Source organism: Somniosus microcephalus, chromosome 18 (genome assembly GCF_052327205.1).
Source record: "Somniosus microcephalus isolate GS21.2 chromosome 18, FLI_Smic_1.0, whole genome shotgun sequence".
NCBI classification, from domain to species: Eukaryota; Metazoa; Chordata; class Chondrichthyes; order Squaliformes; family Somniosidae; genus Somniosus; species Somniosus microcephalus.
This window is the reverse complement of record NC_141004.1, coordinates 36580376-36593609: the sequence shown is the minus strand read 5'-3', so window position 1 is coordinate 36593609 and position 13234 is coordinate 36580376. Positions and strand designations below refer to the sequence as shown.

Sequence of the window (13234 nt, the reverse complement as noted above, 5' to 3'; positions counted from 1 at the left end):
CATTGCACTGGCCATCATGGTTAGTCAAAGAAAAATGATGAAGTAGGAGCGGCATTCACTTTGAATGTGCAATTGTGATTAGAGTTAGTGACCAGAATCATTTTATCCTGTGATCTAACCATGGGTTTATGTTGACAATATCAGTTTCATGCTTTTATTGCTCAGTCTTCAGTTCAAGCCTCTGAAAATGAACAACCGTGGGTGAACATTACTGAAGTGCAGATGCACAATGAGCTGTACAGATGAAATAATAATCAAAGACAACTGACTGATGTGGAGCAGGAATTTAATTTTTTAAAGCCTCATAATAGCACTGACTACAGAAGCATTAAAAAAAATACCATGGTTTAAAATTTTTTGGCATATTTCAGAGACAGTATCATCCAAAGGGCTTATATATTAATCTCTTCACTGCTGTACGAATGTGCTTGCTATATCACATGGTTCTACAGTCGTTTGTTAAACTACTTTAACAAAACTGGAACATCTTGTATTATGTAATCTCCAAAACAGGACTATAACAGCTACTGCACAATGCACAAAAAAAAACATTCATCTTTTGGACCTATTGCACACAGAAGTGACAACAAATCGTGCCTTTTTGATAGCTCATTATGTTAAAACATCACACAGTGAAAAGGTGGAAAGTCACAGTTATAATTCACTTACATCCAAAAGGTCTAAAGAAACTGTTGATATACCATGCAACATCTCTCTGGTTTCTGATGGTGCAGCTGTAAGCATTCCAGAGTCATAGACACAGTGCTAATATTTACAATTCCAGATGCCATACAGTTGTGGCCAAACACTATCACACCTGTACAGTTCAGAAAAGTTAGCAAGGGTGCACAAGTTCACTTGTTCGACATGTTGGTTCTACTCACATTTTCATCACGTGAATAGCAACTCTTTAGTATATAAAAGCTAAAATAGCACTTGTTTTCTCTGCTTCCTGATGAGGGTTCCAGCTTCACCCAACAACATATGGAGAACCAACACATATATGGTCAAAACAGTCCCATTATTTTCACTGGAGTGAAAGCATTTGCACCATTATATCAGTGTGTTCATTTGCCAATTAAAAAAAATGTTTAAAGCTTCCTTGCACCATATAACCATTTCCTAGGTAAGATGGTAGCCAGCCAATCTGTTCCCACATGTTAGCCAATACATTCTGCAACCAACCACCAAGAGTAGCTTGGATTGACTTGTCTTTCAATTTGGGCCTTCCTTTTGGTGGTAAATCACCTCTAAGATCAGCAGCAACTGGGATAAGCCAGGGAAGCTACATTATATATGAAGGGGGGGGGAACTATATACTTAATTTAATCAAAGAAAGTAATTGTGCTTTGATTCATGTGCTTGACTTTTACTAGAATGCAACCATTTGCAAGAGAATATAAAAATGGAAGCAGAACCAGGTGTTAGGACTGTAAATACATTGGTGAATTTACACACCTACCTAATTGTCCAGAAAACAATCTGCACATTCACTCTTACTTTTAGAAAGCAGGAAATTAAAGCACAGTTTTTGCTTGAAATTCAATGTGAAAATTACCATTTACATTATTTTAAATTTCCAGAGTGACACATACACAGACACACCAAAAACTACAGCAGAGTAGTTTTCAATAATTTGCCCTTTACATAAAAAGGAAAACACAATTGAAAGAAATCTGGCATTTTCAGACAATAAACTAAAAAGCAAAGGATGAAATTACTGACAGTTATAAAGATGTAATAATGTCCGTTTATGGACCTCCAAACCTACATGATTTATCTACCTCTTCTCTGCAGTTACTCAGTGAAAATGCCTCTGGATAACAGCTTCCAAAGAACCACACCACCCAATGACATTCAGTGCAGAAGTAAACAACTGCTACTTTTTCCTGGCATGACCAAAAATGATCAAAGGTTATAAATTAAATACAATAAAGCTGACCCAGGAGTCTAACAGTAGACAGACTCGCAACCTTGGAATTACTAGATCAAGTTCCAAGCATGAGTCCCAAGAATGTGCCCTTTGGCCAGGCTTCTATTAAGGGCTGGTTTGTGGCAGATGGTACCCAGCCTGGCTGTCAGAATAATGATATATCCTGCTTTATCCTGCAGGAGACACGGCTCCTATCAGTAGAGTGTAAGTAGCGGTGGTTCCTGAACATAGGAACACAGGAAAAGGAGTAGGCCATTTAACCTGTTGAGCCTGGTCTGCCATTCTATTAGGTCATGGCTGATCTGTACCTCAACTCCATTTATCTGCTTTCTCTCCATATTCCTTGATATCCTTACCTATAAGAATAGGAATAGGCCATTCAGCCCCTCTAGCTTGTTCTGCTCTTCTGTTAGATTGTTCCTGATCTGAAACTCAGCTCCATTTCCCCACCTTTTCTCCATATCCCTTGGGAATGCTTGGAAACAATAGGCAATCTGAGAATGATATCAGTCATTGCTGGCTGCAGGGTATCACCAAGCTGCTTTTCCAGCCAGCTTAATTGGAATAAATTCTCTGCACCACTTCTGTAAAATGAGAGCCTCAAACCAGTAAGGTGAGCACAAGAGGGAAAAGGAACAAAAATCAGAGATTTCACCCTGTCCTCATATTTGTTGGCCATCAACAGAAAAATCTGCTTCTCAGGTCTCAGATATATATTTAAAAATATATATATATATATTTTAGTTACATGAAAAAATTCTTAAACACTGGAATCCGTACCAAAGATATTAGCTCTTTCAGCAGGCAAAAGAGGTGTATTAAGAGTCAAAAGAAAATTCATCAACCCCTTTCCAAAGCAATTTCAAACATAAATATCGCAATGTTTTCTCAACATTACATAAACAGGTCAAAAGGCACACAAATCAAAAGGAAATACCTGAGAAACATATTTTAATCTTGAATGGCTTCAGTACAGTTTGAAATCTACATTATTGGCAATACAGTTGGCCTTTTAAACACAGCATTAGTGCTCATAATAACACAGATCTTAAAAAAAGTTATAAAGATAGTTAGATTTTTTCAAATTTCCCAAATTCTACATTAAAAAATGAATCATTTTATTGCTTATAAAAAATGATAATTAGTAGAAATGAAAAGTATTTTTAAATGATCGTACCTCACTGAAACAGTTAAAGTTTACAACAAATAAAACACAGCAACTTTCAAATAAAGTTTGAGGGAAAATAATGTTTTTAAAAGAGTCACAATTAAAAATATTGTGAATTTATCATTTACCGCAAGGAATTGGATGCCAGTTACGCTTAAGAATGAGGAAAATTTAACCAGTCTCCTTTATGCACACTAAACCCAAATGCTTAAGCCAATTTTCTAAGTGTAAGCTCACAGTAGTTCAAATTAAGGACATATACATTGTAACTATTATACAGAAACACACTATATAATGCCTTTTAAATCCTTTTCTATTAAGAATTATGTATAACCTAGTATCAAAGATTTAGCAAGGCTCCATGAAGAGCACACTGAGGGCACTCAGTCTACCTCCAATTTAGTATATTACAATAGCTTAAGAAAAGCTTCAAGTAATTAGAAACTACTTTCACAGTAGTTGAAACATTTGCTGTCTCAGTCGATAGAGCGGATGTCCACCTGACCTGAAAGACTGCAAGGAGTTTAAATTCGCTCTCAATATTTTTGCTAATCACTTATCGTCTGTAGTGATTGGGTGCATCTGCAAACATGTACTTAAGCCTGTACGCTTCTGCTAGGAGAAGGCCAACTTCTTCGTTACCCCAGTGGATTGTAGGTAGGTTCTGCAACAACATCAGTAGACCCTTTAAAATGAAGAACAACAGATTTCAGTTTGGTATATACACAATCATACTAAATATCTACCATCAAGACAAACGCAAAGTCTAAGATTATTGATTCAGAACCCAAGAATACTAATAAAAGAATGCTTATCCTACAGGATACTAAATGTGCTTTCCAAAAATATCCACATCTATAATACACACCCCTTGTGACTTAATTGATAAAGTAATATGTAGAAATAGACTGTGATATTATGGGGCATAGCAGAAGATGAGACTTGCTATTCAGGAGTCCCACAGCATCTCAACAATAGTTATATTATTTTGCAGAAATTAAGAAAGAATGCAACAGATGCATGACAGAAATAAAATTCAATACCACCAATCACTAAAGATAAGGCCCACATAATGCCAGCCAGAATGATGACGATTGCATGCTTTGCTTTTGCACTGAATTGCTCCACAATCCTAAATGTTATCCAAAGTATCTACATGTATGCTCATCAGCATCAACCAGTCAACCGATCACCCCATTTTATACTTTGGAACTATTAGTTAGCAAAGTCTGGAAGTAGACATTTTGGGGTTGATTTCAACTGGGGACCTGTTTGGGATGGGCAGGGCGGGGCAGAGGGAAACATCCACAGAGAGCTAGGTGTGAGATCAATTAAGAAAATGAAACTGGATGAATTGCAGAAACAGTTCACAGAATCTGCACTCAGTTACGTTGAAAAAAGCATCCTTAAACTGCTTAAAAATCAGGTTAACCAATTTTTTCCACAAGTCCTCTCCCTGGCAGTCAAAGGCCTTTAAAGCAAATTTATGAGAAAATCATTCAAGGTGGACATTCAGAAAGACACGATTGTGATAGTAAAGTTTATAAACAGACAAATCTCAGGCTTGCTTTTCTGTGTTTCCTGGTGAATCAGTTTCAGTCTCAGTTTTAATTAGGAATCACTGACTCGCCATGGAAAACGTTGACGAGTAAGAGTAAGTACCACGTAAATGGGATCAACAGCAGTTCAATTATTCCATTTAGAAATTAAATTGCTGATTACTTAAGTGGCATATTTCGGCAGTGTGTCAGCACTAGAATGAGGATCTACTGAGGTATCAAATGTAGGCAAATTTATGAGGAATATATTGTATAATGGATTAACATTCTGCCTTTGAGATCGGGCCTCAAACCCTGTCCAGAGTAATAGAATGACTTTCTTGCCAGCTCCAAAGGTCGTGTGTGATATGAGCTTGGTCAATCTCAAACCAATTTCTAGTGGTCATGGGCTCTCAATGCATAAACGGACCACAATTGGTCTGGTGCTAACCCACTGCACCAGCTAGCCCTCAGCATTGGTGCTTAGATTAATTTGAAATGTAATCATGGAAATATTAAAGCACTTTGGGAATGAGCAGTGTAAATGTTTTCCTGAAATGAAACTATCAATATTATTTTTTTCCTTAAGTGTAGCACTTTCTCTAAGTCCTACTCTACTGTTTTGGCTAAATAGTGCAACATTCCATTTGCTGTGTTGACTGCTGTTCCAGAGTGATTAGACATGTTAAAAAATTAGTTTATTAAAACTCTTAAATCTCTTTCAACTTTATCCTCAGTTATTTTGATGCCAATAATGGAATAACTTACATCATCCTTTTTTAATTCCTACGTGCAGTATTTTACACTTTGATCTGCCATTGTTCTTGCTATCTAATATACTTTAACTCATTTTGTAGATCCCGAGCCGCCTTCTCAGATTCAATTGCACCACCTGCTTTTCTATCATCTATGCGTTTTACATGTTTATACTGAGCCTCTGAATGCAAATCCTTACTATAATGTAAATTAGAAATAGTGGGGTTCCCAACACCTATCCCTGGAGCACTTCCCTGTACTCCAACTTAATTCATGCAACAAATACACACTACTCCCTACCCTTTGGCCCATTTCTTGACCCTGGAATTGCGATGTCTGACGGCGTACTCTCAGATTACGCCATCATAATCCCTTTGAAATGCCCCGCGAGAGCCGGAATTCTGCATGCGGGAAATCCGGAACTTGCGGCCGGTCAACGTATGCAAGTCTTCATTATTATTGGAGGACCGGGCCCACTTGATCCCAGGTACACTTCCGAACCGCCTGTGTCCCCGGGAGCCATGGGCCATTTCACTGTCCTCCGCCTCGAGACCCGAGACCGGCAACTCCTTGCAGCCTGGATGCCAGCAGGTAATTTCGTAAATGTTTCACGGGTTGGAGGCGCACTCCGGAGGTACGCTGCTGACTGCAATTTTTAGGCCCTTATATATTCCAAAGTTTCAGCCTAAATCTGCAACCATTTAAGCTTAACCAGTAGCCTTTCATGCACACGTTTGTCAAATGCTTTTTGGACACCAAGGTGCACCATGTCATAAGGCTTTCCACAGCCCTATTAGGATGTTACTTACACAAAAAAATCATGAAGATTGATCATGCAGGGTTTTCCTTTTCTGAATCCACATTGGCTGCTGTTTATAAGACTATTAGCATGCAGGTAATCCGAGTTTACTCCAGATAATCAGTTCAATTATTTTACCTGATATTAAAATAAGATTAGTGGGTCAGAAAGGCAGCTGTTCCCTGGCAAGAAATTTACTCCCAAGATGACCTTGCAAGTTTTTCCAGGAAGTAGCTTACTCATACAGACCAGGAAGGGCCCAAATTTGATTTCTGATCTGTGCTGGAAACAGCCGAGGCGGTAGTAGGGATACTATAATTAGCCATCACAACTTGGGTTGAAGAGGGTAAATTGGTCAGCGCTCCAACTCCTGATTGATAGCCAATGAGTCTAGTTGGAAAGTATGCGTGCCTGTAGAGATCAGATAAGACGAGAGGAGACTTGGCCGTCATCGACAAATTGCTCACTGAGACCCACTGTGAAGGATCACACCTAAGGAATCACCACCAAAGACGATAACTGATACTGTGATCACTTTGCCCATTTTTAAAGGTACTGGAGGGTCACCAGTGCCCAGTGAACTCTACCCCAGCAGGAATCAATGGGGTGGATTTTCATGATTGTCCGCCAGTTGTAGAAACCACTCTATTTTCATGGAAATGAAAATTAGGTGGTTTCTATAATTGGGTGGCCGAGCAGCAATGCCAGTTTTACGCCCGGCCAGTAAGTTGAAAATCTTACCAATGCCTTCAGGAGAGGAAGAGGGAAAGAAGTGATCAGGGTGAAAAAAATAAAAAAAATAATGTAACCTATAAGAAATACTCAACATCTGTAAAATAAAAGTACAAATCTAAAAGTGAGCTGAAGGCAGTAATTACATTTCAGAGTTCAGAACTACCAACTGAACTCCTCGATTGAATGACTCCATGATAATTCACTTCGAGCATCTATGATTCTGTATCTGTAACCTCACATCTACCTGCTTCAGTAAGAAGCTTAAAGTAAAATATGGAGTATATCAACTGTAATAACATTCATTCAAAGCAATAATAATAAGGTTATATAAAAATGAATGGAATGGCAAAGGAAAATGCGTGTTTAGGGTATTAAAAAGATGGCCCTCATTTCTGTCACTGTATCTTGCTGTCTGTCACAATCACCGACAATTCAATTCTTGAAGCATTGACAAAAATGGTTCCTGAAATTGAAACTCACAGAATATATTATATATGCCCAGAAAATAACAATTGTCAATTAGATTAGCAATACATCCTTATGGTTCCCATACGAAAGCAGTGATTTTAACCAAGAGGTTCTTTTGATTTGAGAATCTTTATATCTAAAATTACCATCCTGATTAGATATGCACACTTACCAGCACAAGAAACAAATATAGTCAGTGTCTGAATATCTGTGACTTTTGTTATTTGTGAATTGGCATGGGAAAGAACCACTTTGTTACATGTAATTACGCAGGAATTATTTTAACTAAGCAATAATGTCACTGAGCTGTAGTTCCGCAGGCTCGTTAACTTGTATATGTCAAGAATGGAATGAAAAATTATACTCAGTCACAAAAGTAATTTCTGAATGCTATTTTGGGCAAAAAAAAGGTATACTCTGTTAAAATGGTTTGTGCACAGTCTGAAAAGTTTAAAATTGGTGTTGGATGTAAACTCCGGAAAATGTACCAAGGCTATAAAAATAACACTTATATTTTAACAAAATATAACAGGTAGTACTCCAAGAATTTATTTAGGTGCAGTAGCATTTTTATGCAGTCAATCTAGAAAATGCACACACCACTGACCATAGAAAAGCACATGCACATTCAGAATAAAATAAGTTCCAACAGTTACACACAGTTCCAATACATATTGATTTAACAACGAAGAACAATGTGTTTTGTTGTTTGTCCTAGTAAACAGTACATCCCATAAGCCTCCAGGAGGAAATTATTAGTGAATCATGCAGATTTGCAATTACAAGTATGATGAACACGATATTTTACTGTCAGCATCGGCTTGCATCATAGGTCAAGTAATAGGTAAGATGGTGTAACATTTGAGAAAAATTAATCTGTTAATGTCGAAACAATGACTGGCTTCTTTCTGGTGTCATAATGAATCTGTCAAGCACTGAAGACACTGTTTGGACTCATTGGAGAACTTGATATTATTTGGGATTTGACTTGTAGGCCTGAAATTTCCACTGCAATGGTTTTGCTGCCGAAGGTGGGTTAGGGTGGGGCTTGCGCTTGCCACACTCATCCCGACCAATTTTCCTGGGTTGCGGATTGTTAGCTGTGCAGACGGGTTCCCAGCAGGGTCTCTGCCAGCCAGAAGTAACCCATCACCGCAAGGGAAGAAGATGTGGTAGTGCTGCAGCGGGACACCTCTCTCCTGGTGGTCTCTGGGGTCGGCAGCAGTAGCAGTGGCAGGTAGGGAAATCTTACAGGTACCTTGGCTCCATTGGGGCGATAAAGGGTGTTTAGCCTCCTTCCCTACTGGTTGGGGGGGGGGGGGGGGGGGGGGGGGAGGGGCGCGGTGAGGAAATTGAGGGCATTACTGGTAGGAATAGGGATGCGGTAGTAAGCCCAATTTCCCACCACTACATTGCCTGACATTAGGCAGCGTAGCAGAGGAAATCAAGCCCCTTAAGTCCAAAGTGTGGTCCTCACAAAGCTGAGTTGAAAGATCTGATCTGGACGACAGGAGTTGAGACTCCCAACATGTGGAGCTGTCAGTTAGTTATAAAGATTGTCATGGTTTACAGTTATTACATTAGGGAACCATGGAAGATTAGATAGTTTCCTGTTGCGATTTTAAAAATCGAACTGGACATTTGGAGAGCATCTAGTGAGAAGATTCCATTAGTTTCCTTTTGTTATCGGGAGCTCCTGTTGAGAATACATCAATTTGTTTTTCTTACAGGGAGTGCCTCATGAGATTACTTTGATGGGATTTTCTTATGGAAAACTCCTGTTGAGAATGTGTTTAGTTGTTCTGTTCATTAGTTTATCAGTTTAACCAGTTGCCCTATACAGTATATGTTTATGTAATGCTTTATCATCAAGGTAATTCAGAGTTAGTGCCTGTGATCTACATTTTAATTATCCCTGTCCAGTGAAAGGCTAACTCTGTGTTGTGTAATTAGGAACAATATCTGAACAAAACATGATCTGGCCAAATTTGGGTTAATTCCCAATTTCCCATTTCTGGTTCAAATCAATCAATCTCATTTTGTTATTAAATACTGGCAATATACAAATGCAAAAAAAAACTTTTTATGTACATGTGCACCGAATTGCCATAACCCATTATTTGTTTCACTACTTTACTAGCAAGTGATAGGTAAATAATTACTGCCTGTAGCAAAGGTCACTATGACAAAGTTAGCTGCATGTTCTTGTTTCTATTTTTTGGGAGTACGGTCGATTACCTGTATTGGTAGGGAACATCCAATTCCTGGAGGTCTACTTGGAGGGAGTCTGGATTTAATATATGTCCCTATACCCAGTATAGTGGGTGATATTTGTATTAGCATGTTATAAGTTATTGAATTTGGTGAAAATGCGGGGAGGGGGAAATTGCTAAAAGTAAACACCAAAACCCAAAAATAAACACTGAAAACCTTAGGGAATCTAATCTTCCATGGTTTCTCTAATGTGATAACTGTAAGCCATAACATTTTTAATAATGATCTGACAGCTCCACAGTGAAGTGACAGGGTTTCTAAGCCAGGTTTTTAGCTGAACAGAGAATGTGACACAGTCTGGACAAAAGGCAATGTTAATAACTACATTCTATAATATCCTGTTAACTGCCATATTTTAACAATTCATATTTACTTTCCTAACACCAACATTTGTGATCTTATCCCAATGGACTGATAACAAATACAGCATGGAGATCTGCGTGATTGGACTTTTCTTTCTATATGTGAGATGACAGTAGAGTCATAATAGACAAATCTACAATTCAGTTACAGTCACTCTCATAAGACGGAATAATGATTTCAGGCAGACTTCCATAACGTGTTACTTGTTGTTGTATACGCTTTTTAAACAACAGCATTTAATTTAAAAGATGTGAAGCGGACAATAATGTCAGAACCCAAAGCTTAATTCGAGTGCCTGTGGCTCATGGATTTTTATGAATGAGTTGACAGCAGTATTTGTTTTTGCTGACTTATGCTCTGGAAACCCACCTCAGAATTGAAGGGTCCAGAATTGATTTGTCAGGTCATATTACTGCTGATTGGTGCAGACTATTTAACACATGAATAATCTTTTTTTTTTATAAATGGGAATTGTTCAGTAAGGCAAGTGTTAAAATTAGATTATCTTCTTAGCACAGGTACAACCATTGGATGGGGAAGGAGGTACAACCAATGATAAATAGCAGAAAACATGGCAGAAATTGGTTATGGCCAGTTTTTGGACCTGACCAGGAGGCCCAAGGTTCGCCTGAAATTGGGCAATTTAGAAACATTCTTCTGGACGTTGAACAAGGAAACATAAGAGAGTGATTGCAACTGCTATGAGCTCAGCTTGTGGCTCCGAAATGTATAAGCTGATCCAGTCAAGGAAGTCTACAACAATTTGCATTTATATAGTGCCTTTAACTTAGTAAAATGTCCCAAGGCCATTTTCTTGTATCCCTCGCCATCCAAAACCCCTTCCAAACCTACTTCCCTCTTGGGCCTCATTTGCTTAATTTAGGTGAGCACCGGCGCCTGTTGTGCCTCCCGAGGCAGGTCACCGACTGCTGTATCCAATTTTGGACAGCTTGGCTCACTGACAGTGGTCCTCAGATAAATCCTGGGGGGTGGGGGGCAGGGTTGCCAACCTTCCTGGATTGCTCAGGAGTCTCCTGGAATGAGGTATGGATCTCCCGGGCGCTGTTGCTAGTAGCCCGGGAGATCTTTGCACTTTAAATTTCTCGCCGCAGTGGTGGCCCCCCAGCTCCATGACGTCATTGGCTGTGGAGAGTCGGCTACCCCTTAGAGGTGACCAGAAACAGGACTATCTGGTGGAGGGAGAGAGATGCAAGTTGAGTCAAAAGGGAAGGTTGGCGGGGGGGCGGTGGGGGTGAAAAAAAAGAGGGAGAAAGACGGAGTGGGGAGGGGTACAGGGCTACAGTTAACAGGGACTAGGAGGCAGGGGAAGAGTGACAGTGGACTGGTGGTCCGAGGAGAGGGAGATTGGGGGTCAGGGATTCAGAGTTGTCACCTTCACACAGAATCTGAGTCTAAACCAGAGTCCAAGGAGATAGGGAGCAAGTTGGGGTCAGTTAAAAGTGGCATCGATTGGGAAGCGGTGAATATCAGTGGGTTACAGGATTACTACTAGTTATAGGTTGGGTGATTGGGCAGAAGCATGGCAGATGCAATATAACGTGGATAAATGTGAGGTTATCTACTTTGGTGGCAAAAACAGGAAGGCAGATTATTATCTGAATGGCAATAGATTGGGAGAAGGGGAAGTGCAACGAGACCTGGGTGTCCTTGTGCACCAGTCGCTGAAGGTAAGCATGCAGATGCAGCAGGCAGTTAAGAAGGCAAATGGTATGTTGGCCTTCGTAGCGAGAGGGTTTGAGTACAGGAACAAGGATGTCTTGCTGCAGTTGTACAGGGCCTTGGTGAGACCACATCTTGAGTATTGTGTGCAGTTCTGGTCGCCTTATCTGAGGAAGGATGTTCTTGCCATGGAAGGAGTTCAGCGAAGATTCACCAGGCTGATACCTGGGATGGCAGGAATGACGTATGAGGAGAGATTCAGTCGATTGGGCTTGTACTCGCTAGAGTTTAGAAGAATGAGAGGGGATCGCATTGAAACTTATAAAATTCTGACAGGACTGGACAGACTAGATGCAGGAAGGATGTTCCTGATGGTCAGGGAGTCCAGAACATGGGGTCACAGTCTAAGGATAAGGGGTAGGCCATTTAGGACAGAAATGAGGAGGAATTTCTTCACCCAGAGAGTGGTGAACCTGTGGAATTCTCTACCACAGAAGGCAGTAGAGGCCAATTCATTAAATATATTCAAGTAGGAGTTGGATATATTCCTTAAGGCTAAAGGGATCAAGGGGTATGGGGAGAAAGCAGGGACCGGGTGCTGAATTTGGATGATCAGCCATGATCGCATTGAATGGTGGAGCAGCAGGCTCGAGGGGCCGAATGGCCTACTCCTGCTCCTATCTTCTATGTTATAGGTTGGATATCGGGGGTTATACCTATTACTACCAATTACATATAGGCTATCAGTGAGTTATTGTATTACTGTTGGTTATGACGGGAATTTGAACTTTACTGGTACTATTGTCAGTTATTGGTGCAATGAAAATGAGTTAATATTGGTTACTGGTGGAATCAAAGATTCTCCCATCTCTGGTTTCTCCCCGTGAATCCCTCCTCTGCCCTCGCTTTTTCCTCTTCCTCAGTTTCCCATCTTTACATGCTTGCAGGTGGCATCCTGGTTCTTGGAACTTTGTGCACAACAGCTGCTGGCGCTAAAAACCACGGGCAAAGATACTCAACTACAGGGATCCAACCTTTGTAAAGTACATACAATAAGCTTTGGAGATGCCACTGACCACAGGTCACCTGATCAAATCTCCAGGAATAACTCCAACCAGAGCTGGGAACCCGAGAAGGAGAACAGGTGGAGGGGCTGGAGGACCATCCGTGTTCCACGGGAACGTTTAAAAAAAAAAATTACCTTTTGTTGGGTGCCGCTGCTGCTGCAGCCACTGAAGAATCCTGAGTGGAGCAGGCACGGAGCAACCCAAATTAGGAGAAGAATCTTAAAACAGGTGTTCGGCCTCTCATTATATAGGTAAGCTGCCTAACGCCTATTTTAGGTGGCCCAAATATGGCCAAAACTAATATCGGGTTGGTCGTCTTTCAGGCGTTCTTGGGGCACAGGACGTTGGTTCCCAAAATTGGCCCTCACTGCGACCATTTTGTGCTCGTAAATGGCCGCAACGAGGTCCAATTTCCATCCCAACCATCTTTGGAAAATATTATTTAAATAAATT

At 40.2% G+C, this 13234-nt stretch overlaps 1 protein-coding gene across 4 annotated transcripts in view; it reads right to left on the bottom strand.

The window, feature by feature from the left end:
* Positions 1 to 269: 269 nt before the first annotated feature.
* Positions 270 to 13234, bottom strand: part of LOC147105210 (TBC1 domain family member 22B-like) — a 382991-nt gene continuing 370026 nt past the window's right edge. For all 4 annotated transcript variants that reach the window (XM_086011343.1, XM_086011340.1, XM_086011341.1 and 1 more), the window contains one exon: positions 270 to 3786. In XM_086011343.1, the coding sequence (XP_085867469.1) occupies positions 3658 to 3786 (129 nt within the window). In that variant the 3' untranslated portion in view covers positions 270 to 3657. The remainder of the gene's footprint in view (positions 3787 to 13234) is intronic.